Here is a 20,761-nt window from a genome sequence, read left to right as displayed (position 1 = left end):
ATGTAGTCCTGATCTGGAGTCATTTTCCATAATCTGTAAAAAAAAAAAGAAAAGAGTTTTCCTCTTTTATTATAATTGGCTCATATTTTCCACCGCATGGCTGCACTTGTGCCGCTGAAAAACATCTCGCTGAGCTGATTACAGACGTGGAGAAAAAATACACGGACTCTTTCATCATAATACTGGGAGATTTTAACAGAGCAAACCTCTCAAATGAACTCCCCAAATACAGACAGCATATTAAGTGTCCCACCAGAGACAAAAACACACTGGACCATTGTTACACAGCTTTAAAGGACTCATATCATGCTGTTACCAGGGCTGCTCTGGGTTTTTCAGATCATTCTCTTATCCACCTCATCCCAACCTACAGACAGAAACTAAGAGCTTCCAAACCCAAGGTTCACACTGTTAAGAAGTGGACTGAGGAATCAAAGCAGATGCTACAGGCCTGCTTTGAATGCACAGACTGGACTGTTTTTGAAACCTCAGCCACTGACTTAAACCAACTAACTGATGTGGTGACATCATACATCAGTTTTTGTGAGGACATGTGTGTGCAGACCAAGACCTTCTGCACCTTTGGGAACAACAAGCCATGGTTTACTCCACACCTCAGGAATCTGCGCAGGGAAAAGGAAGAAGCTCACAGCAGTGGAGATTGGGCGCAGTACAGGCAGACCAGGAACAGACTAACAAAGGAGATGAAAGCAGCCAAGAGAAGCTACAGTGAAAAGCTGAAGAGCCTTTCTACTGGTGATGCTTCGGCGGTATGGACTGGTCAGAGAATCCTGCCTATAGGAGCCCCCCCACCCATCCTGAACAGAATCCTCGCCTGGCCAACTCTCTGAATGGCTTCTACTAGACATGACAGGAAGCTGTTCATGCCTCAAATCATCTCCTCCTCATCCCATTCAGGAACAAATTCGACCCGTAAAACAACCAACCCCCTACCTTCAGATCCTCTGCCTGCACTAAAGATCTCCGAGGAAGATGTAAACAGGCTCTTTCAGTGCATGGAAACAAAGAAAGCTGGAGGACCTGATAACGTCTCCCCATCATGTCTGAAAGCCTGTGCAAATTAACTCGCTCCGATCTTCACCCGGATCTTCAAAGAGTCACTGGAGACATATGAGGTCCCCTCCTGCCTCAAACGATCCACCATCATCCCGGTTCCCAAGAAACCCACCGTCGTAGGATTAAATGACTACAGGCCTGTAGCCCTGACGTCTGTGGTCATGAAATCCTTTGAGCGGCTGGTGTTGAAGCACCTGAAAGACATCACAGGCCCCCTGCAAGACACCCTGCAATTTGCTTACTGAGCAAACAGGTCAGCAGATGATGCTGTTAACTTAGGTCTACACTTCATCCTGCAACACCTCGACCGTCCAGGGACGTACGCCAGGATCCTGTTTGTAGACTTCAGCTCGGCCTTCAACACCATCATACCAGACATCCTCCACCAGAAGCTCATCCAGCTCAACGTCCCAGCCTCCACCTGTCAGTGGATCAACAGCTTCCTGATGGACTGACAGCAGCAGGTGAGACTGGGGAGCATCTTCTCCCGAACCAGATCAATAAGTACTGGTGCCCCCCAGGGGTGTGTTCTATCCCCATTCCTCTTCTCTCTGTACACAAATGACTGCACCTCAGCGGACTTGTCCGTGAAACTCCTTAAGTTTGCAGATGACACCACTGTCATTGGACTGATCCAGGACGGTGATGAGTCTGCATACAGACAGCAGGTGGATCGGCTGGTACACTGGTGTAGTCAGAACTACCTTGAACTCAACCCACTCAAGACTGTGGAAATGGTGGTGGACTTTCAAAGAACACCACCCCCGTACACCCCCCTCACCATCCTCAACAAAACTGTATTGGCCGTGGACCACTTCAGGCTCCTAGGAACCACCATCTCTGAGGACTTGAGATGGTCTTCACACATAGACACTGTTCGAAAGAAGGCCCAGCAGAGACTGTACCTCCTGAGGCAACTCAAGAAGTACAACCTTCCACAGGAACTGCTAGTCATCTTCTACACTGCCATCTGTCCTGTCTTCATCCATCTCAGTGTGGTTTGGCTCATCCACAAAACAGGACAGGTCCAGACTGCAACGAATAATCAGGAATGCAGAGAGAATAATAAGGGCTGACCTTCCCTCCATCCAGGACTTATACAGGTCTAGGGTCAGGAAAAGAGCTGCTAAAATCTCTGCAGACCCAACACACCCTGCACATAAACTGTTCAGTTTTACCTTTGGGCCGCCGCTACAGAGCACTGTTCACTAAAACCAGCCGCCACAGGGACAGTTTCTTCCCCCAGGCTGTTTCTCTGATGAACATTTAATAATCAGAATCAGAATCAGCTTTATTGCCAAGTTCGTACATACAAACAAGGAATTTGACTCCGGTACACTTTGCTCTTTGGTTTGTTTTTGCATTACAGAATATACATATTTACTATGTACAATATACACATATATAAATAGAAAGGTGCATAGAGTACCAAACAACCTCATACTGAAGTCGCAAGTCCACCTTGTATAAGTGTATATTGTATATATGTATTTAAGGACATAAAGATATATGCAGAATGTATCTTATAACACACAAAAAAACCAAAAAATAAAAAACCTAGAGAGCAAAGTGTACCGGAGTCAAATTCCTTGTTTGTTGTATGTACAAACTTGGCAATAGTAATAATGGCACACATTTTGTAAATATAGCTTTACAGGAAGTAAGCCAAGTACTGGGTTTCACATTAAAAACACATTGGGCCTATTATCCCCAGTCTGCATGGCTGTCGAGAGAGAGAACGGCACACTTAAGCTTAAATTTAAAAAAAAAATGTGTGAAGAGACAGGTCTATCATGGACAAACATTTTGCCCCTCGCACTAATAAGAAATAGAAAAAGAGCACGGGTAAATCTCAGTCCTCATGACATATTGTTTGGTAGACCAGCACACATGGGAAGCACCACTGACTGACTTATCTACGCCCCTGTATGAGCATGATATGTTGGTATATTGTCAGAATCCGTCATGGTTTTTGTGTGCTTCTTATCAGAAAACCAGGACCACCCTCCCGAGCCTGGCTGAGGGACCATTACATGCATTTTCAAACAAAGTGCTTTTCCAAGGCCAATGCAAAATCCTTTGGAGGCACCATGGGTGAAACGGAACTTGTATCAATTTGCAAACTTTTTAGCAAAAACTAGGTCCTAGTCTGGGGAATGAATTAGTTAAAAATTCCGGAGTGGACACATCTACTTTTGATTATCTGCTTTTGATTGGTGATTTGATTTTGTTTTTCGAGCATAGAAGGGAGTAATAATCTCTATAATTTGTTCAATTTTTGCTGTTTTGGGTTGTTTGGTTCTTTGTGGCTGTTGTGTGATGATCCCCTGTGTCAGAGACCTTATGATGCGCTCTATTGAGAATAGTGTACAATATCACATTATCTTTCTCTAAACTTGCCACCTATCAGAGTTTTTGCTTAAAATGTCCACGACTTAATGAAACATTGATCTGTGCTGATAAATTATATATATATATATATATATATATATAATACAGACCAAAAGTTTGGACACACCTTCTCATTCAAAGAGTTTTCTTTATTTTCATGACTATGAATATTGTAGCTTCACACTGAAGGCATCAAAACTATGAATGAACACATGTGAAATTATATACTGAACAAAAAAATGTGAAACAACTGAAAATATGTCTTATATTCTAGGTTCTTCAAAGTAGCCACTTTTTGGTTTGATTTCTGCTCCGCACACTCTTGGCATTTTGTTGATGAGCTTCAAGAGGTAGTCACCTGAAATGGTTTTCCAACAGTCTTGAAGGAGTTCGCAGAGATGCTTAGCACTTGTTGGCCCTTTTGCCTTCACTCTGCGGTCCAGCTCACCCCAAACCATCTCGATTGGGTTCAGGTCCGGTGACTGTGGAGGCCAGGTCATCTGGTGCAGCACCCCATCACTCTCCTTCCTGGTCAAATAGCCCTTACACAGCCTGGAGGTGGGTTTGGGGTCATTGTCCTGTTGAAAAATAAATGATGGTCCAACTAAACGCAAACCGGATGGAATAGCATGCCGCTGCAAGATGCTGTGGTAGCCATGCTGGTTCATTATGCCTTCAATTTTGAATAAATCCCCAACTGTGTCACCACCAAAGGAGCCTCACACCATCACACCTCCTCCTCCATGCTTCACGGTGGGAACCAGGCATGTAGAGTCCATCCGTTCACCTCTTCTGTGCCGCACAAAGACTCGGATGAACTTATCGTCCGCAGCAGAGGTGACTCTTGGTCTTCCTTTCCTGGGGCGGTCCTCATGTGAGCCAGTTTCTCTGTAGCGCTTGATAGTTTTTACGACTGCACTTGGGGACACTTTCAAAGTTTTCCCAATTGTTCGGACTGACTGACCTTCATTTCTTAAAGTAATGATGGCCACTTGTTTTTCTTTACTTAGCTGCTATTTTCTTGCCATAATACAAATTCTAACAGTCTATTCAGTAGGACTATCAGCTGTGTACTGTATCCACCTCCTGTACAACACAACTGATGGTCCCAACCCCATTTATAAGGCTTGAAATCACACTTATTAAACCTGACAGGGCACACCTGTGAAGTGAAAACCATTTCAGGTGACTACCTCTTAAAGCTCATCAACATCAAACTTTTGGTCTGTACTGTATATATATATATATATATATATATATATATTTACTATATATAATAAAATGACCTAGCTGACTGTTAAACCAGCTTTGACCAGCAGATTAGCTGGAAGGCTATAAAGCTCCGGGGGTCATCATCAAAACATCACTAGCAAATGTTCTATTAGTCCATCATTCTCCACCAGCTTACCTTGCCATCAAACTTAGAATATTCATTGAACGGATTGTTGAGCTGCTGGGGACACTGTTCCAGTCGCAGTGATAAGGTGGATTTGGCCCCTGTTGTTTGCGGCCTGTCTTTGTAGTCCCGTTTTTCAAACAGAGACCCCAAATCCTCCGCTGGACACAGAGCAAGAAAGCAACAAAAGACAAAACGTATGAAACAACCCTACAACATTCAGTAAATATCTATAATATAAATAAAGATTTATTCTTACCGTGTAAAGAGAGGGGACAAGAAAAGAGCATGAATGTAAACTTCTCTGGTTGTAATTACCTAGACAGCTACATTATTGATTTTAGCCTTTTTACACAGCACATTTTTAGTGTTTAAACAAGCATAAGAGAGTTTTAATACTGATAATCAGATCTAGCAGGTCTACTTTTATAGCATGTTTTGATTGGCTGTATTGAGCCAACACCTAATTGTTTAGGTAACTTTATATAAAACAAAAAATTAAAAAAACACTACTACAACCAAGCCTGTGGTGCACATACAGAGGCCCTCAAAAGTGCAGTTTTAAGGTGTTCACATCTATGGCAGCAGGCTGTTACTTTATGTTTTTACATCTAATCTTCCAAACAAATGTGGTTGTTTTTCACTGCAGAATAAACGTCATGTATTAATGTATAAGAGAAACAAGTTTTAAAATGATTTATCATTGTCTCACAAACACCTGGCATTTTAACAGACATGTTTACACTTTTCAGAACCACACTATAAGATAATATAAAATACTTAATGTGCCAGTGTTTATTTCTTGATTACATTTTTTGTTTATTTCCCACTTAATTTCATTTAGAGATCACGGAAAATTATTAAAAAGGTAAAGGTTTTTAAGATTAGATTTCCAAGCAGTACGAAGAAGCACATGTCTGTTACTAATATGATAACTTAGCCTTGGATGCTGATAAATCATCTTTAGCTTTGAGAGAGTTCAAGTAAAAAAGATTATTCATATTCTTTAACTTTTTTTTTCAGGGCAACATCAAGACTTTTGTAAAAACAAAAACCTCTACAACATAAAACAGTTTCTACTACCAATTTATAGACGGACAAGTTAGATGATAAACAATTTAGAGACCAATTAACCTAACTGTCATGGGTTTTTTGGACTGTGGTAGGAAGCAGAGGAACCCAGAGAAACCCACACATGCACAAAGAGTACATGCAAACTCCATGAAGAAAGATCCCCGTCAAAGATTCAAACTCAAACACCTTCTTGCTGCGAGGCAAAAATAAAAATAGAAAAATTGCAGGAACCATACCAGAATGGGAGGTTGTCCTTTCCTTCCACTGAACATTTTTACATTTGATTTGGTTTTGCCGTTCTTTTCTTAGTCTTTCAAGTCTTTGTGCTGCAAACAGAAACACATTTTACGTGTTACATGCAAACAATTCCAAGTTACTAGAAATCTGTTGAAGAACAAAATTCATTGTTCATGTCAATTACATCATGACAACACTTTGGAATATTATACAGTCTTCTGCATCATTTCTATTTATGCATGTTTCATTTCACATACACATTATCCAGGTATGTCACAAATAAAAAAAGCTTCAAAAAGGAAGAAATAAAAATCCCGATACCATTTGGAATTTTATACCTAAATCTCCAATCCCTGATAAAAAAAACTAACAAAAACTTAAGGGGCGGGAACCCCCATGCTGATTTTGATAAACCTTCCAGAAGAAGAAAGGCAAACCTGTTTTTTTTTTTCAGTATGAGGGATTGCTGCAAAGTCAACGCCAGTGACTGTCCACTGTCTCTACATGCTCATCTGGGAGGAGTGAATGCTGCAAGTCTCTGACTGGATGCAATCTGCAGGGTTTCTTTAGATAGAAAAACTTTTTATCCAAGTTGAATAAATAATTGAATCTGACTGCACTGTTCAATGGTTAGGATTAATTGGAATGTATGTCACTGACTTGAAATCTATATGATTCGATTGAATTGACTTAGCCCATTTTAAAGTTACCCACCTTTCACACAATGCAAATGGAAACAACGCTCTCCAATTATTTTTACCTCCGCCTCCTTCCCTGTTGGATGGAGTAAGGGGGAGTCAGGTTTAGCCTAAGCCGACTCAGTTATGGTTGAGCTGCAAACACACCCTCAATTTCTGCTACCTGTATGACACCTTCTCTTTTCCAATGGTTATAATCAGTCTGACAGAGAGAGGTACCCCAATCCTTGTGCTTTTTAGTATAACAATGGCCACCAGTGGGCTCTACATGGACAAACTTTATCAGTTTATTATTTTACTTAGCTGCCCTACACATAGTTTGGCCATTTTAGAATGGGCTAACACTCAGTAGTTAAATCTAACTTCCCCAACCACCCCGCACCATTCCAAATACTTTGTAAAGTGCATTGAGACAACGTGTGTTGGGACTTGCCGCTATATAAATAAAACTGAATTGAATAATTTAGTATAAAACGGCCAAAGTATAGAATACCAACACTGGTGGTCATCCATCTAAATGTGCATTACAGTGGAGAACAGCAATGTGTTGATTTAAAGCACACACACAAAAATATTAATAGTTCAAGGAAAACAAAGGTTAAAACATTGAACTTTATTACCAAGGTACTGGTTTACCCCACTCATCTTACCAGCAGCACCAGACTTTTCACAGCGTTCCTGTTGGAATCCTGACGAGACAGCCACCACAAGTCGGTATTTAAATCCAGGTGCGAAATTTCAGAGGATTGTAGAATCCAATCCTATTCCCATAACCCAGAGTTTCACACCACCAAACATTTCACAAATATCAAGAGAGCCAAAAGGAAACATGATATCTACCTTTGGACTCCCTCATAACAAAACTACATTCACCTTTCAAGGTGAAACTGCCTGAAAGCCGCTTAAAACAGATTTTCATTCTTACAATTTGATTAGGGCTCACTAAATGCAGATTTCTGTAGCTCATCAAACCAGAGATGCACCAATCAATCAAGAAGGAAATAGACCCATTTGAATTCCGATAAAGCTTTACAGGCCGACCAGTCACATGACGATTTTCCTTACAGTGTCTTGCACGTCCTTTGACCTATTTCCTATTTTGTAACATTATGAACTCAAACTTCTGTGTATTTTATTGGGATTTTACCTGATAGTCCAACATAAGGTCATGCATAATTTTGAAGTGGAAAACAAAATACAATTCGAACAGTTCAAAGTAAAACTACATTTTGCTTCAAGTCTTTTTGGATGTCTCTCCAGGTTTTGCACATCTTGAACCTAAAATTTCTGCTCAGTGGTCTTTGCAGAGGACCTCAGACTCAGTCAGTCATTAAAACGTGTCACTTCCCTGTTTGGTAAAAAAAGTAGACAAGATAACATCTAAAATAAGTCTAAATATCCTTTACAGACATATGCATCTTTGATTCAGTCATACCATCATTTCAATATAACTGCTTATCTATAGTGAGCCACTGTGCGCTTCCTTTTTCCTGTCAATTTGCTGTTGATACAAATACATTTTACAACTGAAGGAAAAATTAAGGATCTTTCTATATTAAAACAAATTGTTTCAAAACAAACATGGATCTGGCGCATTCAAAACAAATATTCAACAATATAAACAAAGATCTGGTCCATGTAAATGTATTCAGCAGCAGCCCTCTAGTTTTTGTATTTCTGGTCATTTTTGCAGAATATTTTCTTTCTGCTTTGAATAATTAATCGTTTTAGTATCAATTATATCGAAATATTGATTATATTGACAATCCTTGTCCACTACCTGGCTTGTGGCAAATGGGATATCTTATGGGTTTCTTTAAAGGACAACTTTCTTTTAGAGGTTTTTCAATAAGTTATCAGGCTCCTCTCCTGTGGAACCAGCTCCCAGTTTTAGTCCGTGAGGCAGACACCCTGTCTACTTTTAAGGCTAGGCTTAAAACTTTCCTTTTTGATCAAACTCATAGTTAGAGTGGCTTAGTTTATCAGGGAGGGAGCCTTCCTCCCTCCCTGTTGGATGGAATAAGGGGGAGTCAGGTTTAGCCTAAACCGGCTCAGTTATGGTTGAGGTGCAAACACACCCTCCATTTCTGCTACCTGTATGACTCCTTCTCTTTTCCGATGGTTGTGATCAGTCTGACAGAGAGAGGTATCCCAATCCTTGTGGTTTTTAGTATAACAATGACCATCAGTGGGACCCTTTGTGGGGTTCCTTGAGACGACATTGTTGTAAATAAGCTCCGTTTAACTAAATAATCTGAACTGAAACTACCTCTGTAGTTATGCTGCTATAGGCTTAGGCTGCTGGAGGACATAATGACCACTTTCACCCTCTTCGCTACATTCTCACACTACTCTCTAATTTTGCATTATTTGCTGTTATTTCAGCTTTTAACTTTGTTCTCTCTCTTTTCTCTTCCTAGAAGCTACACCTGGCCTGACTCTGTGTCTACCTGTGACACCTTTCTGGAGAGGGGAATTGTCCGAGCTTCTGCGGGCAACAACTTAATGCTCACCTTCTACCGATGATCCACATGACCCTGTCTTTTAGTGTTTAACCCTTTCTCTCTCCTAGACATGGAGATTGACTGAGCTTCTACTGTAACAAACTCTATGTGCTCTCTTTCGGACTCTAACCTTGAAAACTGGCTCAGAGTTTATCTGTTCTTTCTTTCTAGGTGAAATGACTAAAGGAGCTACATCCATCAACATTTACTTTTCCTTCCCATAGAAAGTACTCCTGGATCAGTGCTTCTGTGTTCTTTTTGTGTCTCTGCTCTGTTCTCTCAAACCCCCAGTTGGTCGTGGCAGATGGCCGCTCATACTGAGCCTGGTTCTGCTGGAGGTTTCTTCCTGTTAAAAGGGAGTTTTTCCTCTCCACTGTCGCTACATGCATGCTCAGTATGAGGGATTGCTGCAAAGTCAACGCCAGTGACTGTCCACTGTCTCTACATGCTCATCCGGGAGGAGTGAATGCTGCAAGTCACTGACTGGATGCAATCTGCTGGGTTTATCCAATTTGAATAAAAAGCTAACTCTGACTGCACTGTTCAATGGTTAGGATTAATTGGAATGTATGAACCTGACTGTTGTGAAGTGCCTTGAAACAACATGTGTTGTGAATTGGCACTATATAAATAAAACTGAATTGAATTGAATAAAGGCTGAATTTGTGGAGTGTACGACTAGCAGCTGTCCAGTCAATGGACTCTCTCACCAGAGCGGTGGACCACTCCAGCTCCTCCAGAATTACCATAGGCTTGTTTGTTAGGTTTGCAATTGTGTCATACAGCTGGACTAAACAGTGCTCAATAAGATGTACTAAGCTTTGGATATATCGTTTTATATAGTTTTCTAACGAAGAATACTGTCTCTTTTCCATGAGTTCTGCTTTGGCTGGCTCCACTCAGCCCATTCTGCAACTGTTTCCATGACTGGCTTTTCCAGCCCAGTACTGGCTTACTTGGTACCTGCTTGTCAGCAGGTCCCAGAATCCACATCTCTGATGGTTGAGATGGGGTTTCAAGCCATAACATCAGACGTCACTGTGTCAATGGAAACACAACAGGTTTAGTGCAGAATAGAGCAAGGACGAGTGAAGTGGAGCTGTGTGGTGCTGGAACCGCGAATGAAAAGAGGCATATATTACACAAAAGTGAACTGTACTGGCTAATTAGGTGACGTCTGAAGAAAAATGTTTCATTTTATGGTATCAGGGTACAGCTGAATATGAATGCACAACACACGTTTACATTTTTAAATTAAATTCAGAAAACCATGAATCCTGTTTCTTCAACTTTAAATCTATGCACTACTTTATGTTTGCCTAACACATAACATCCCAATAAAATACGTTAAAGTTTGTAGATTTGACAAATTGCCTAAAAGGTTCAAAGCATGTAAACATTTTATTAGGCACTGTATGTGTTACTTTGGAACATCACAACCACCAACATTATAGTCAGTGATTCTTCTGTCTGAGTGGAAGACTCCAAATACAGACTTCCTGCATGGCTAAAATGAGTTTAAAACAAAACCGTTTGGAACTACTGGAGTAACCAGATTTAAATCATCGGTGCATCTCTCCATCAAGCAAACCCACATCCCAGATTAAAAACACTAATCCTCAGATGAGTGATTTGTGGATTAGAAAACATTAAAATCAATACGATTGAACATCCCATGGCAAATTTGGTATTAATGGTATCAAAGAAGGTTCTCTCCTAAATTGCTGGAAAATATACTATCAGGACAATGATAACAAATGTAAAAGAATTTGATGTTAGTGTGGCAAACTGTTTTAAATGATTTTTTAACATTCCCCAAGGATCCAGATCCTGACTGAATCACTGGGTCACCAGGTACAAGGATTCTGTCTGCAGAATATTTAAAAAGTAAGAGTTACTAAGCAAAATCAAGGAACCTGTAACATATTTATGTTGTACATTTTTGTGTAGTTCATGATGTCCAACACCCCCTAGGGGCAATTGATTGCACACCAGGCAGTAAAACAACAAAGAGAATGTAACAAAACATAATATGCACCAGAATCATACAACTTGAGGCTCTACTTATAAGACTAGCAAAGCAGAAACAGTGTGTGAAAAGATACCTTTGATCAAACTGGTTCCTCTTTGGTACAGTTAGGCTGGAAATGATTCATAGCCCTGGCAGGTTTAGGTTTATATTTAACACATTTCTCTGACTAGAAGCAATATTAATGAGTTGGAGTGACCCAGCCAGAGACCCAACTTGAATCTCAGAATCTATGGAGGAAGCTAAAGAATAGGGTTCAAACATATAAAAATCTGGTCAGGAATTCTAACATTGGTTTGGCTGCTGTAATGCCAACAAATCTTTTTTATGGACTTATTTTCATTGATTATTCAACAAACCATTTTTTAAACAAATGTAAATAAATACAGATTAATACATTTTTCAAGAATGATACTCCTCCTACTTTCTTTTTTTATTACATTTGGAGAGATGTCTATCTCGTCTCCTATCAGAAACAAACTTCTTAGTTGAATGATAGTAATTTCAATATGAAACTGCAGGTATGTGTATGAATAATTTAGAACTTAACTGTCGCTGCCATATGCAGACTGATGCACTGATCAATAGATTGTGAGTATGTGTGAGACCCTTTTTAAACAAAGAAGTTTCAGTAGTTTGCAACTCTGGAGGATTCAGGAGGACTAAGCCAATTCCAGAAAGATAGTCATGAAAAATGATTTTTAGGTGGAGTTAAAAAAAGACTCACAAAAAAGTATGGCTCATTTAGAAGACTTATCTCTTCTCTTGAATAAAATGCAGCATGGCTAATGTTCCAAAGCTGCTCATGAACAACCATCAGTTGTGGAGAAACAGTCTAAACAGACAAGATAAAAGAGTTGCTCAGCCATAACAGACAGCAGAAAAACACCACTATGTCAAAACAAGGACTTCTCATCAACAAGCACGTTGATGGAGGGTTAATGATGTGGGCTTGTTTTGCAGCCATATGACCTGAGCACTTTACAGTCATTAAGTGGACCATGAACTCCTCTGTATGCAACAGTTTCTAGAGTCAAATGTGAAATAGGACAATGATTCCAAGCACAGCAACAGATTTAAGACAGAATGGCTGAGAAGTAAATAAAACTTAAGTGTTGCAATGTCACAAAATCAAAATGACCTGATCGGAATACTGAACAAAACATTTAGTTATTGCTTTCTACTGAGTCACAGGTTAAAACTTTCCACACACTGCTTCAGCAGTTTGGCTTCTTTTTTGTCCAAGAAACTTAAAAGCAGTAAATATCATCAGGTCTTTCCATCTGAAATTATATTTCCCTCTTTTAAGATCTGCTAAGGTTAAAGTTATATTATCACAGCAGGGTCTTATGAAATACCAAAGAGCTCTGCTTGGATTCCAGAATGAGACTGTTGTTGGATTCCTTTGGGAGTTTATAACCTTTTTTTTACAGTTGTGTACTAATCAAATAAAACATGTCAATGACAACAAATAAATATATGTTACATAGGTAACAATAAGAATGTTACATCGTATCTGTGATATGTAAATTATATAAGTAAACAAACAATGTAATATTCTTTGTTCTTTTCATACAGCACTTGCTTTAATGATGCTGCTAAGACATACTGGTTATATGTGGAATATATAGGATTTCAGCAACCAGTGGCCCAGTGCGGAATTTAAATAATATGACACCAATAACAGGAGAGTGTAACAATGCTGTGCCTTACTACACAGTTCTCCCTATCAGCTTCACATAGATGACACTGGCTAGGGTTAGGGTAACTACCTGTGTGACTACCTGAGTCACAGGTGCATAATTAAACTGCTCATCTCTCTTCTTTCACAGAATAGCAGAGCACACTCAATGCTGCCAACAGTCTGCATTGTTTGATAACTTGGATCAAACTGGAATGGATGCAACTGATTTTGAATTTGACTGTATGGTTGGATTAAATTCATTGTGAATTGCCCCTATATAAATAAACTGGACTGAACTGGTCCTGGTGTCTACAAGTGGTTACTTCCAATTTCATGCGGTCTATTCTCCACATTTTACTGAATTATTTTTAAACCATCAAAATACATCTGATCCCATGATTTCCCCAGAACAGCAATCATTTCAATGGCACACACTCTAAATTGAGCCACAGATCAGACACAACCCCTCAGAACTACAGTGGAACAGGCTTTCTGGCTGCCTGAGCCATACTGACCACTTCAGACTGGGCTAACAGAAAGCCTGCCCAACAAACCAGCCAGGGGCTGTAGATGGGCTTACCTGTATTGGACCGTCGACGGATGCCAAAATCCCAGCTGGAGGTAATGTCCATAGATTGAGAGAGGTCACAGGTATGATTGTCCACCATGCTACCACTGCCTTCACTAAGAGAGGTTGACCCAGATGATCCACAGCTGCTGCCAGGCACCAGAGTTAGCTGACACTTCTCCAGATCCACATCCTGGTCTATTAAAACCATCTCACACATTCCTGTATCATCACTGGTCACGTGAGACTGTCTGATGTGGGCCAGAATAATTGTTGGATTGTCCAAGAAAGCCATTTCCTCAGCTTCACAAAGTAGAACCTAAAGTAAAGTATGGCCAAAAGAGCCCCACCCCTGTTGAACTGTGTTAATGCAGTGGCTTATGATGAAGAAACATTTCCTCCTGCTGCTCTTCTAACTATTGACTCTGCTCCATCGTAGAAGTGACAGCACCTGGTTAGAGTGAGAAAACTGTTCAGACATGAAACAGGCTGAAAAACAGGGCTGTTACTTTATTCACACAGACAATTTTATCCTCATTGCTACAATTACAAAACAAAACTGTGATTTCAATGAAATATCAACTTTACTGGGTAAACATGAACTACAACACATTTCTTTCTGTTGCTCTGGGAGGTACCAGGTTGCATACCAGGTTGCACACACGTTGCTGCTTTCATATCTGCTGGTAACATGGTAACCACTAGATTAAGGTGAGAGCCTCATTTCTAAAGTATTATAGGTGGTCCCCTGTTGCTGCAACACAAAAATGAAAGCAGCTGGAATATTCAACAACGGAGTTCTTATTTAATCCTTGAGATGTAACCTGTTGTCTGGTTATTGATGTAGAGTCTTTTAAGAAATTTAGGGAAACAAAATGATTTTTGTTGTTGGTTTATTCAACAGTGTTTTCAATTCAATTGTTAAATATAAACCTTTATGAACAGGGAAAATCTTAAATAAAGACAATGTGAATTTAGTACTGTTGATGTCTCAAATTATGACCTTAAAATTCCAAACAGAAGTTTTACAGCCTGACTTCAAAGGTGTTTGAGAAAATTGCTTTGATAAATATATCTGCCCAGCTTTGCTTAGGGCTAAATCTGGATACTGTGCTCCAAACATTTTGTGCAGAATGAAATATAATTTGAATTAATATAAAGCAAAGACCTCAAATTTTCACCACCTCTTTTTCCAGCACTGTTTGTAGGTAAGACTATAGAGTTTAAATTTTTAATTTGAACTTCTTAATAAAGCTCGCATATGTTCTATTATTATCAGTAATCAACAAAGATGGGACATTTGATTTTGGTACATTAGGTTTCGGTGTGTTTGACCTGCCAGGTTTAGCTCCACCACTGTGAAGTCAAAACACATGCATCTGGCAGGACTTCTACCAATTATAAGTTAAGTCTGGCTGTGAGTATGGGCTGGAGCAAGCTACCTTCAAAGTGTAAAACTCTACTGTAACACACACCAATCAGGCATATCGAACAATACTGGCTATGTAAGGATCTGCTGCTAACATTTTGGTGCCAGATACCACATTACACTTTCAGGGGTCCAGTGGAGTCCATGCCCTCATACGTAAAGACTACTTAACAGCTAAAGGGGGATCAACAAACACTATTTATAAATGTATGCCTAATCAGTGTATGGGTGACTGCTTTTATGAAATACAATCTGGAATGAATGAAACTAGGGTAACACGGAAATTCTATCTTACCTTATTTTCGTTTTGTGAAACAGAACACTGATCAGTGATAAACTGAAGCACCAAACCAAGAATCTGATTCAAAGTTTGTAGTTCAGACACTTCCCAGACAGACATGAGAGGACACCTGCAAAGAACAGCAAACATAAACCTCTTTAAAAAAGTCAACCATAAACACAAGGCTGTCTATAATTTCAACAAACTTTAGAGCGTTGCTGTTGGCAAGGCTAAATCAGTTCCAATGGAAGAAGCCTATAGCTATATGTGTTCATCAGGAGATTGTGTATTTCACACTGAGGTCCTGTCAGGAAAAAGGAAACATACAGGGGTTGGACAATGAAACTGAAACACCTGTCATTTTAGTGTGGGAGGTTTCATGGCTAAATTGGAGCAGCCTGGTAGCCAGTCTTCATTGATTGCACATTGCACCAGTAAGAGCAGAGTGTGAAGGTTGTATTAGCAGGGTAAGAGCACAGTTTTGCTCAAAATATTGAAATGCACACAACATTGTGGGTGACATACCAGAGTTCAAAAGAGGACAAATTGTTGGTGCACGTCTTGCTGGCGCATCTGTGACCAAGACAGCAAGTCTTTGTGATGTATCAAGAACCACGGTATCCAGGGTAATGTCAGCATACCACCAAGAAGGACGAACCACATCCAACAGGATTAACTGTGGACGCAAGAGGAAGCTGTCTGAAAGGGATGTTCGGTTGCTAACCTGGATTGTATCCAAAAAACATAAAACCACGGCTGCCCAAATCACGGCAGAATTAAATGTGCACCTCAACTCTCCTGTTTCCACCAGAACTGTCCGTCTGGAGCTCCACAGGGTCAATATACACGGCCAGGCTGCTATAGCCAAACCTTTGGTCACTCATGCCAATGCCAAACGTCGGTTTCAATGGTGCAAGGAGCGCAAATATTGGGCTGTGGACAATGTGAAAGATGTATTGTTCTCTGATGAGTCCACCTTTACTGTTTTCCCCACATCTGGGAGAGTTACGGTGTGGAGAAGCCCCAAAGAAGCGTACCACCCAGACTGTTGCATGCCCAGAGTGAAGCATGGGGGTGTATCAGTGATGATTTGGGCTGCCATATCATGGCATTCCCTTGGCCCAATACTTGTGCTAGATGGGTGCGTCACTGCCAAGGACTACCGAACCATTCTTGAGGACCATGTGCATCCAATGGTTCAAACATTGTATCCTGAAGGCGGTGCCGTGTATCAGGATGACAATGCACCAATACACACAGCAAGACTGGTGAAAGATTGGTTTGATGAACATGAAAGTGAAGTTGAACATCTCCCATGGCCAGCACAGTCACCAGATCTAAATATTATTGAGCCACTTTGGGGTGTTTTGGAGGAGCGAGTCAGGAAACGTTTTCCTCCACCAGTATCACGTAGTGACCTGGCCACTATCCTGCAAGAAGAATGGCTTAAAATCCCTCTGACCACTGTGCAGGACTTGTATATGTCATTCCCAAGACGAATTGACGCTGTATTGGCCACAAAAGGAGGCCCTACACCATACTAATAAATTATTGTGGTATAAAACCAGGTGTTTCAGTTTCATTGTCCAACCCCTGTATATGAGGAGCTGGTGTCGGCTCAGAAAGTCTCAGACATGTCATCAAGCTGATGTTAAGGACAGCTTCAGTGTCATGATATTGTTCACAATTTACATTCATTTCAGCACAGGCAGTTTTATGGTGAGCTCATATAAAGAACGTGTTTTAAACTAATGGTCAAAAATAATCAGACAAACCCGAGCAGGCAGATGTTAGCTCAGGAAGCTATTGTTGTGCCTCCTGATCTAACCTTGCAAAATAGCTGCCTTAAAACGTGTAAAAAAATTGCTTCGCCTGCGCTCTACAAACACATCCAGCATCGGGGTACACATTGTACACTGATACCAGCATGTCACTGTACACAAGACGGCTACAGATAGCATCTGTTGGATTTAGTTACCTCGTAAACCAACCGAGGAATCACGGAGGCTGGATCTGGTTAGCTGGCTGTAGTTAGCCGCTATCATAACCTCCCAAAGACCCACCTTCAGAAAGCCCACAGGGGGAGCAAAGATCTACAACACGGCATTATATCCGTGTTAACTGGAGATAAAGCAAACAGTTATTTTCATTGTTAACATATGCAATTTAACGGAGTCATAACATAACTGCAAGCCAACTCTGTCTACTGTGGTGCGTTTATTTCACCTCGGAAGTCGGAACTGTGATCTATGATTGACGTCACATAGAACTACTTGCAAGTCAGAAAGCCAAATCTGCCCTCCAAACCTAATCTTTATTGCTGTCCAAAGTGACTATGTCAACTACTGTTAGCGATATAAGTCGATAACTGTGTATTCAGAGCATCTTATGTATGGTCCACTTAAAGGACATGTTAAATATGACAAAAGGCTTAGTACTTTGTGTACAACTGCTCTAACGAGATACGGACCGAATGTAGGGCAAATAAACAGCTTGGTAAAGCAACAGCAAATAGATTTTGATGTTGGGGTTGGTGAGGAACCTCTTCATTTGTTTTTGTGGCTTGCAATTTGAAATTCAGTTGTTGTACCATAAAGTGATGGTCTGACAAAAACTGATCGGGTATTTTCGGGCGCGTCCCCGCGGAGGAGCGAGCAGCTAGAGGAGGAGGAGCTTGCTGCAGGAGCGCGCCCAGAGTGTCTGGTTTTGAGAGTTCTTTCAAAATTATAAACTTTATTTCACTCAGAGGAACTATATTTTACAGATCTCAGTGAAGGCCTGAAGTCCCAACTGGCCAAAAATCAATGGTTTCTCTGCAAAAAAATTATTATGGCCAATATGTCCTGACCAATGAAATGTAATTTCTGCCTTAAATGACTTGCGGTGCACCTATAAAATTGCTAAAATAGCCAGAAATCTAGGTGTTTTTCCTCTGCCAAAAATTGATTATGGCCTTTTTCTCTGACCTTTGAAATGTAATTTCAGCCAAAAAGTGCTCTGCTTCAGTCTGAGAAATTATATTTTACTGATCTTACTAAACACTGCCCATTCCACACTAAATAAAATGCACAACATGAAAAATATTGCACTATTTTGTTTGCCAAAAAGTGATCAAGGCTTATTTTCTGACCCATGAAATGTTATTTCTGCCTAAAATAACTTTATTCCATTTAGAGGGAATATATTTTATCGATTTTGCTGAACACAGTCCATCCTACTCTCAAGAAAACCCCAGCATGGACAATATGGAGGTATTTTACCTACCAGAAATTGATCATGGCTTATTCTAAGACCCATGAAAAGCAATTTCTGCATAAAAATGTTTTATGTCATTGAGATGGATCATGTTTAATAGATCTTGCTTAGTACAGACACTCCCACGCTGAAAAAGATCCCCAAAAGTACAGTTTGGGGGTATTTCACAATTCATCAAATGGATCAAAGTCTTGGTTTCAAAGTGCACTTTGTCCTTTGTATCATCTTATAAACCCTTAAAAATGCCAAAACTGTTCAATTTACTTATCACGTTCTTAAAATTGACCTGTTTTTTAATGCATTTTTTTCTTTGACATTTCACCCCATCTTTTCCTGTTGAACTTTACAACATTGTAAGACCTTTTCAAAATGAAAGCGAATAAAGTTTGAATATATTTCAAACAAAAATAATGTTTGAATAATGTTGTTTAAACGTTAATTATATGAACTTTGTATGTTACTTTATTGGGTTTGTAGTTTTAATTATCAATTTTTATTGTACCGCACATTTTACTTTTTTATATCATTCGAGTTTCATTAGGCAACGTAACAGTCCTTGTTAACTGTTCATTGGTCAGTACTCTTAATTGGCAAATAATCATTTATGTTGCCTCAAAGACGAGAAGAAATAGCCTTTGTTGTATGAGTCTAGGATGGATGCGACACTATATCAAGACATTTGGACTTATAAAAGTCAAGGTACTTTCCCCCCTGGTTTTTTGCCTTCTCAGAAGTCAAATTTTTGCCAAAAAGCGCAGAGCTTCGAGCTCCAAGGTCAGTTAGTAGTCTAGGTTGTTATTGTGCATATTAATTGCACATATTACCTGATTGAATTAAATGCTTTTCATTGATAGTCTTATCTTTGACAGAGTTTCTTTTGGAATGTATAAATATTATCTGTTTATACCTGTTAGGGTTAATTAATGATTATATATGTTTTAACTTTAATAGAAGTGAAGCTTGCTGTTCAGAGTGATTATATCTTATATGTACAAGAGCTGCAAGATAGAGACAGGATGTTCTAGAACATTCTGTCAGTGCAGCTGTTTCTAATCAATATGAGTGTGCATCTCTCCCTGTTTTGTGCTTGGAACATTCTGTAACCAGGGCCTCTTCTCTTATGAATAAAAGGCAGAGAGAGCAGGGGCTGTTTCAGAGTGTGGTATGGAGGATTGTAATTGAGCAGCCTCTGAGACACTCTCACCTGCAGGTTAAAATGAACTAACTTCTCTGTGTCTTTCTTTGTGCAGAATTGTGAAAGTGTTTGGTGTTTAAACCTAACATAAATGGTCCTTCGAGCCGGATACCAAGACGCTTGACGATCCCAGTGGGTGAGTGAGATTCCAGACAAATCTGTGGCCACAGTACTAATACCCTTTCCGGGACTGGTCCCTCCCTGACAGGCTGGGGTCTGACGGCTGACGGTACTCCCGAGGACACAGAGAACCAGTGAGTAGGTCTTTCATTTAAAAGGAATGAGTGATGAAATGCAAATGACCTAAAATAGTACAGTATAGAGAAACCCTGACAATTCTAGACACTATCAGGTGAACTAAAATAAACAGTTAAATTCCGCAGGAGGGTAGACTCCCTTAGTTGAAATAGACTAATTAAACTCTACACAGGACGGCGGAGTCCTCTGTTGAACTAAAATAGACAGTTAAATTCCGCAGGAGGGTAGACTCCCTTAGTTGAAATAGACTAATTAAACTCTACACAGGACGGCGGAGTCCTCTGTTATGTTTTTGTGAAAGTAATTACAGTAAGAGTAAAATGCGTAAAAAAGTGTGACTGAAAAACGTGTGGAAGAGTGAATGGAATCGTAATGACCATTAGGTCCTTACTTTTCATATAAACTGAAAACAGATAGTAAATGGTGAGCCTTTGTGGATGCTTGTAGGCAAGAAAATCCCACCTGAACAGGGTTGAAGTGGATTTTACCACAACTGACTTCTTGATCACCATCCTGTTTTCAAATACATAAATCCAGTATTTAGAATACACCAGGTATTAAAAAACATACTGGATCTAAATTTAGTTCAAAATGGGAAAGGGGCAAAGTAAAGAGAAACAAAAGTTACTTGATAACCTTACATGCAAAGATTGGAAAGCGGTAGAAAAAGAAAATCAAGATGCAGT

The 20,761-nt window shown here is 39.9% G+C and overlaps 1 protein-coding gene across 2 annotated transcripts in view; it reads right to left on the bottom strand.

Moving 5' to 3' along the window:
• mapkap1 (MAPK associated protein 1) overlaps window positions 1-17,599 on the bottom strand; it is a 33,389-nt gene extending 15,790 nt beyond the window's left edge. For both annotated transcript variants that reach the window (XM_047373028.1, XM_047373029.1), the window contains exons 1-5: window positions 17,346-17,599; window positions 15,383-15,497; window positions 13,671-14,109; window positions 6,175-6,264; window positions 4,877-5,025 (exon numbers count right to left, since the gene is read on the bottom strand). In XM_047373028.1, the coding sequence (XP_047228984.1) occupies window positions 4,877-5,025; window positions 6,175-6,264; window positions 13,671-13,953 (522 nt within the window). In that variant the 5' untranslated portion in view covers window positions 13,954-14,109; window positions 15,383-15,497; window positions 17,346-17,599. The remainder of the gene's footprint in view (window positions 1-4,876; window positions 5,026-6,174; window positions 6,265-13,670; window positions 14,110-15,382; window positions 15,498-17,345) is intronic.
• Window positions 17,600-20,761: the final 3,162 nt, after the last annotated feature.

This window comes from Girardinichthys multiradiatus, chromosome 8 (genome assembly GCF_021462225.1).
Source record: "Girardinichthys multiradiatus isolate DD_20200921_A chromosome 8, DD_fGirMul_XY1, whole genome shotgun sequence".
Classification (NCBI taxonomy): Eukaryota; Metazoa; Chordata; class Actinopteri; order Cyprinodontiformes; family Goodeidae; genus Girardinichthys; species Girardinichthys multiradiatus.
This window is presented reverse-complemented; position numbering and strand designations above follow the sequence as displayed.